The sequence below is a fragment of the Toxotes jaculatrix genome, chromosome 10 (genome assembly GCF_017976425.1).
Source record: "Toxotes jaculatrix isolate fToxJac2 chromosome 10, fToxJac2.pri, whole genome shotgun sequence".
In the NCBI taxonomy this organism is placed as follows: Eukaryota; Metazoa; Chordata; class Actinopteri; family Toxotidae; genus Toxotes; species Toxotes jaculatrix.
In genome coordinates, this window is record NC_054403.1 from 5,472,493 (window position 1) to 5,479,553 (window position 7,061).

Below are 7,061 nucleotides of genomic sequence, written 5' to 3' on the forward strand. Positions count from 1 at the left end.
CATGTGTATACCCTTTTGTAGTGGCTTATTGTGTTTAATCATATGTCTGTCAAACAAAATCTAGTTTCAGTTGTTACATTAACAGAAATGATGATCTTTACAGGAAACAAATGTCCTCCTTTTTAATTTAAAGGTTACAGCAGAGTCTGTGTCTTCTGAGCACTGATGATGAATATCTTCCATGTAGAAGATGGTGCTTGATGACTTAAGCATTTCTAAGTAGTAGTGACAAGTACAGGAGGATAAATCAGATTTTCACAATCAAATAGTAACGTGTCATTAGAGCGTTATGTAAATGATGTGCCAAACATTATGTTGATGCAAAAATGTCAGGGTTTTCAGCTGCGAAATCATAATTAACTGCTGCTATTATTAAGCAAATTATGACAGAAATGAATACTTGCAACTTATTTTATTTTGAAATCTTGACTTTTTTTTGCGGAGGGTAATCCCACCTGCTCTCAGCTAATCCATTTTAATAGATAACATCCATCCGCACTGCTGCAGCATCACTAACGTTACCCAAATGCACCCTCCTGCTCTGGGATGGTGAAATCCATACTTCCCATCTTTCCTTTCTCCTGCCGGCTTTTATTTGTGCGTCACTTGGCTCCGCCACCTGTTGCAAGAGGAAACCAGAGGTGAGGCTTCCGGCGAGGCCGAACACTGTCAGGTTTCAGGTCGGACTCCCTTTTCTCCCATGGGCGTCAGCTGTATGGACAAGAGAGCGGGCACTGCGCTACACTCAGGCAGGGACTCATCTCACATGAATAAATAAAGAGACAGACAGACAGATAGATGGATAGATAAAAGTCCGTATCAGTTATTTAAGGAGGAACTTTACAACATTGTAGAGATATTAGAATCAGGGTTGTGCTCATACCTCAAGGCGCATCTCCTCCTCTCTCCTCCGCTCCATCCATCCATCTCTCCTCTCTCCTCTCCGATCCGCTCTCTCCTGCAAAAACGCACAAAAACAGAAAAAAATGTGAACCGCATAAACATCTGATTGACTGATTTCCCACCTCCTCCATTTGCAGCCCGTCTGACTGCTGCACTCTTGAATAATAACCCCCTCTCCTCCTCCTCCTCCTCTTTTCCTCTCCTCTCTCTCCCTCTCTCTTCCTATTTAAAATGCCGCTCACAGGCGCGCTCCCGAGTCCGGTCTTAAGCACACACACTGCCTCTCTCTCTCTCTCTCTCTCCCTCCCTCCCTCCCTCTCTCTCTCTCTCTCTCTCTCTCTCTCTCTCTCCCATCGCACCTCGGGGACGCGCTCGGACCGTGTCGCGCAAGTCAAGCCAAATGCGACGGTTTGGCAGGTAAAGCGTTTTATTTATTTTTTTCAGCAGCTTTGATCTTGATCCCCTTGGAGGTTACACAAGAGACAAAAATAAAACAGGCGAGGGCCTCCTTGTATTAAAAATTTAAAAAGTACAGGATAATTAGAAGATCACAATAAACTGTCAGAAATACAGCCATTAAAGTGTGCGCTTAAAACAACAGATCTGTTTCAAGGTCTGAAGTGTTTTTTTTTTTCGGGGTATGTGAGAGACCCCCCCTCCACACACTCGCTCTCTCTCTCTTTCTCCCTCTCCCTCTCTTTCTCTCTCTCCCTCCCTCTCTCTCTCTACAACGCTGCATTCTCCTCTTTTAGTCGTGTGGGAAGCTCAGTGAATGCGGCTGCAGAAGGAGCCAGCATACTTATGCGCCTGACACGGATACTGTTCTGTCTTACAGGAGGGGGAAACACAAGCTTGCCTTCCTCTCTTGTAACTCCCCCACCACCGCCACCAACACCATTTCCTCGAACTGGATATAATATATATATACATACATATATATATATATATATATATATATATTATTGGCTTTAAAATCCCTGCATTTCCTCACCAAGTTTATTTTTGATCACATTTTCTGTGGACCGATGGGAGCGGGAGAAAGCGCGGAGTTTCCAGCTCCTCACTTGCACCGCAGCGGACTAAAGGCTGAATAACTGCATTATTCATTTTTACGCACCGGTTTCTGTTGTCCTGACTTGTTTCTCTTGTTTCTCCCTGTGCTTTTCTGCCTTTTTTTAGTCCGGGAGAGGAGCTTCGATATCGCCATAGCTCTTCTTCTGTTTTTTTTTTTTTTTTTTTTTTTTTTTAACATCCTACCTTTTTTTTTTTTTTTTTTTAAACGAAATCGCTCCCATTGGATGAAGACTGAAATAAGCATCTCTTCTGTCGCTGCCTGCAAACAAACTGATCTTTAAAGACAAAATAACTGTTTTGCGCGGGGTTAGGACAAAGGACTGGATTTATGCTGCGTGGATGGAAAATAATATCTTGACACACACAACCTGATGGGAGCGTTTTGGCAGCTTTTGCCCTCTGAAGCATTATCCCGGTGCGCAACTTCGCTCGAAACAAACCAGTATTTATTCACTGGATCGCTGGAGGTTACTGAGCCGAGCTGAAGCCGGGCGCACAGTGTTGGCCATCCTCTTCCCCCCATTTTTCTCCTCTCCTCTGCTCCTCTTGATCCTCCAGTGCCCCCCCATAAAAAAAAATCTCCAAGAATGACGAACTTATTTCACTGCATCACCGACCGCCTTGCGCCTTTTTTCACGCCTTGGAGTCTCCGGACGCGCCGTCAAGATCTCTGAAAGCTGTCTGCCTCTCCCTTTCTCTCTCTCTCTATCTGTCTTTCCTTATCTCTCTCTCTCCTCTTCAGTCTTTTCTACCAGTCTATCTCTATCTCTTTTGCAACCAAATGAATGCTCTCCCATGGAGGTAGTACAACCACCTTGGGGACCGAACGACCAGAGGGGTGATTTTTCTAAGCAAGAGGAGCCTGTCAGCAAGAGACGCATCGGGTGAAATCGGAGCCTCACTCCCCCCACCCCCCTCCATCTTCATTCCCCCTCCAGTTTGCTTGGCTCCGTTGATACTCAGTAGCCTACATGGGGATATAGAGGCTGGAAAAACCTTGTTGCGCCCCTATAACTGTCTGCGTTCTACTTCAGCTGGGAGGACCGTTTGTCTCCATCCATGTCTCACCAATGCTGCCCCGTGTCTCCAGAGGGAGCCGCATTCATTACCACCTCGGCTTTGGGTAAGTCCAAATTTTAAAAGACTTCATTTCATCCGTGTTCCTTTAAAATTACCTGATTTTTTTGTTTAATTTCTAGATTTGAGGGACATTTTTATTTCTTTTTTTTTTCTATTCTGTGTCAAATGGGGAGGGGGGTTGCTCCGTGAAAACTGGGTGCCGCTCAAACCTTCTCAATATGTCAGGAATGGGCACAGTCCCAATTCCTTCTCTTCCCCCTGGTCTCACACGCTTTCCTAAATAACCTGAATGTGCTGCCTAGAGATGGTGCTGCTGCTGGCTTCAAATGAGACCCCCATGAAAAAAAAAAAAAAAGAGAGAGAGAGCTGCAGCCGTTTGACTTTGATTATGTTGAATGTGCTGAGAGGGGAAGAATATAGTCGTGCTGCTGTCTCAGATTCCAAGATGATGCTTCATGCTTTGGATGTCACAGTAAGATGCAGAGATGCAGCACTTCATGGCTATGAGTAATTTATGGAGCATATGGTACTTTTCCTGCAGTACTGAATAATCTGCATCAAACATTTGTCTTGTCCAGTGATTGTGTTAAAGCCAAAGCCACTCACTGAAATGATTCTAATGAACAAGCCAATAATAAGAAATGTGAATCGTTATCATGGAAATTTACAAATGGTGTTTTATATGGTAAAAGGTAATAAAAACACATCTAATACATTTTTTTAATTTAAAAAAAGTGCTAAAATTGAATAAGTATTGGAGTTGTAGAGTTTAATCAATATCAAATATGCCTTTTGATGGTTTGCTTTCTGTGTGTGTGTGTGTGTGTATGTATGTATGTGTGTGTGCATGCATGCGTCTCTGGGCTTGTTTGCACATATATACGCCTGTGTGTGTGTGTGCGTGTGGTTGTGCATGCACCTGTCTTTTTTTTTTCCTCCAAAGGTTACTAAATGGTTTTCTGGGGGAGGATTTCTAACCGGCGAGATGCTGCTCGTACTCCTGCTGGCAGCTTTTTCTTCTTCCATCTCCGGCTCCCTCTCCTCCTCCCTCTCCTACCCCTCCATGTCGGACGGGCCCCCAATGGCAGACCCGTCCGCCTCGGACTTGATGGCTGAGACCTGCAGCGCCTGCTCCTGCATGTCGATGGAAAACGTGCTGTATGTCAACTGTGAGAAGATCACCGTCTACCGACCCACGCAGCTCATCCCACCAGTCTCGTCCCTGTACCACCTTAACTTCCAGAACAACTTCTTAATCATACTCTACCCGAACTCGTTCCTGAACTTCACCCACGCTGTGTCACTGCAGCTGGGGAACAATAAACTGCAGAACATCGAAGGTGGAGCGTTCATGGGAATGAGCGCGTTGAAACAACTGCACCTGAACAATAATGAGTTAAAGGTGCTGCGAGCAGACACTTTCCAAGGGATAGAAAACCTGGAATACCTTCAGGCTGACTACAACCTGATAAAATATATTGAAAAGGGAGCATTTAACAAACTACACAAACTAAAAGTGCTGATCCTGAATGATAATCTCATACAGGCTCTTCCTGACAACATATTTCGCTTTGCCTCACTCACACACCTGGATATAAGGGGGAACAGGATCCAGAAGCTTCCTTATTTGGGAGTTCTGGAGCATATAGGTCGCATTGTGGAGCTGCAGCTGGACGACAACCCCTGGAATTGTACCTGTGATTTAGCACCTCTTAAGGCGTGGCTTGAAAACATGCCCTATAATATTTTCATTGGTGAGGCCATATGTGAAACACCAAGTGATTTGTACGGGAGGCTCTTGAAAGAAACCAACAAACAGGAGCTTTGTCCCATGGGAACAGGAAGTGACTTTGATGTAAGGATGCCACCCGCTCCGCCAGATAATGGGCAGTCGCCCTCCAAAATGTCTCCAACCACTGTTGTTCCAATGGCCACAAAAGCACCAAAAACCACTGACTCATCTAAGATTTATGGTAATGGCATTGTGGCTGGTTTGCCTCCTTTTGGGAGAAATAGTCAGATTGTTTCCTTTCAGACACGGACCCCTCCACTTTTGTGTCCACAGCCCTGCAGTTGTAAAGCCCACCCCTCTGACTTTGGCATTAGTGTCAGCTGTCAGGAGAGGAATATTAAAAATCTAGCCGATCTCATTCCCAAACCCCCAAATGCCAAGAAACTTCACCTGAGTGGGAATTACATCCGTGACATAAGCCCAACTGACTTCCAGGGGTTTGAGGGCTTAGATTTGTTACATCTTGGCAGCAATCAAATTGTCACCGTCCAGAAAGGTGTGTTTGCCAACCTCACCAATCTGAGGAGACTGTATTTGAATGGAAACCAGATCGAACAGTTACACCCAGAGATGTTTTTGGGCCTCACAAACCTACAGTACCTGTATTTGGAATACAATGCCATAAAAGAAATCTTAGCGGGCACATTTGACTCCATGCCGAACCTACAACTCCTGTATCTCAACAACAATGTTCTGCGGAGTCTCCCCGCCTACGTGTTTGAGGGTGTCTCTTTAGCCAGACTGAATCTGAAAAACAATCACTTCATGACCCTGCCAGTGAGCGGTGTCTTGGACCAGCTGCGGTCACTGACCCAAATAGACCTGGAAGGGAACCCATGGGAATGTTCCTGTGATCTGGTCGCTCTCAAACTCTGGCTAGAGAAGCTTAGTGATGGAGTGGCTGCCAAAGAGGTGAAATGTGCCTCCCCTGTGCAGTTCGCCAACATTGAGCTGCGCCTCTTGAAAAATGAGATCCTGTGTCCTAAGCTTATTGCGAGACCACCGTTTATTCTCACTAGCGCCACCCCTGTTTTGACCTCAGTGTCACCTGCTGGAGTTGGCAAAGCACCTCCGGGAGGGCCTGTGCCTCTCTCGATTATGATCCTCAGTATCCTCGTAGTTCTTATCCTTACTGTGTTTGTTGCCTTTTGCCTTTTAGTCTTTGTCTTGAGGCGTACTAAAAAACCAGTGGGCAGGCAGGAGGGGCTAGGGAATCAGGAGTGTGGCTCCATGTCGTTGCAGCTCCGCCGACACAGTCATAAATCTGGCAAAAAAGGTTCCATCCCAGGAGACGACTTGGGAGGCGAGACGTTCATCCCCCAGACCATTGAGCACATTGGCAAGAGCCACACCTGCGGAATTGGACGCTCCTCAGACATGGATGCTGGGTTCAAGTTTGCAGATTCACAGAGGCAGAAGATCATCTTTCGGAACAGCTCAGACAAGGATAAAGACCCACTTTCCACCTTGGAGCGCAACAAACGCCTCAGCACTATCGATGAACTCGAGGAGTTCCTCCCCAACCGAGAGCCCAGCATGTTCATTCAGAACTTCTTGGACAGCAAAAGAGATTTCAACAGTATAGGGATGGGCGGGTACGAAATCCGCTACCCAGAGAAAACGCTGGATAAAAAGATGAAGAAGTCGTCACTGATAGGCGGGAATCACAGTAAGATCGTGGTGGAGCAGAGAAAAAGTGAGTATTATGAGCTGAAAACCAAGCTCCAAGGAACGCCTGATTACCTGCAGGTGCTCGAGGGGCAGACTGCATTGAGTAAAATGTAGGGATTGTTGTGTTTGATTTAGTGCATTGATTACACATACACAAGGAAGTCAGACACACAAACAGCCAGACAGCCAAACACATCTGCCTTTCTCTGGTTCTTTCTCCCCCTCTGGCCACACACACACACACACACACACACAAAAACTCACATCTTTAAACCCCCCCCCCACCAGATCCCTCACTTTCTGTCTTAATCTTTCTCTCTTTCTGCACACACACACTCCCACACACACACACACACACACAGCAAAAAAGTGCCTTCTGGAAATCCTTAATGACCAATGAAGAGATGGACAAAATGGCTCCACACTACAAAGCTATTACTAGAATCAGCGTGGATGTATTCCACAGTAAAAGACCTTTTGGATTATCCATGCTACTACATGTATGAATCCCACATACATAAAACAGGACACCATAAAAAGC

At 45.7% G+C, this 7,061-nt stretch overlaps 1 protein-coding gene across 1 annotated transcript; it reads left to right on the plus strand.

The window, feature by feature from the left end:
* Positions 1 to 3,033: 3,033 nt before the first annotated feature.
* Positions 3,034 to 6,634, plus strand: slitrk4 (SLIT and NTRK-like family, member 4). Its single transcript, XM_041048123.1, has 2 exons — positions 3,034 to 3,100; positions 4,001 to 6,634. The coding sequence occupies exon 2, from the start codon at positions 4,043 to 4,045 to the stop codon at positions 6,632 to 6,634; it is 2,592 nt and encodes an 863-aa protein (XP_040904057.1). The 5' UTR covers positions 3,034 to 3,100; positions 4,001 to 4,042.
* Positions 6,635 to 7,061: the final 427 nt, after the last annotated feature.

Excerpts from the sequence above, each read along its gene's own strand:
- slitrk4 (XM_041048123.1), top strand. The coding sequence starts at position 4,043 with ATGCTGCTCGTACTCCTGCTGGCAGCTTTTTCTTCTTCCATCTCCGGC.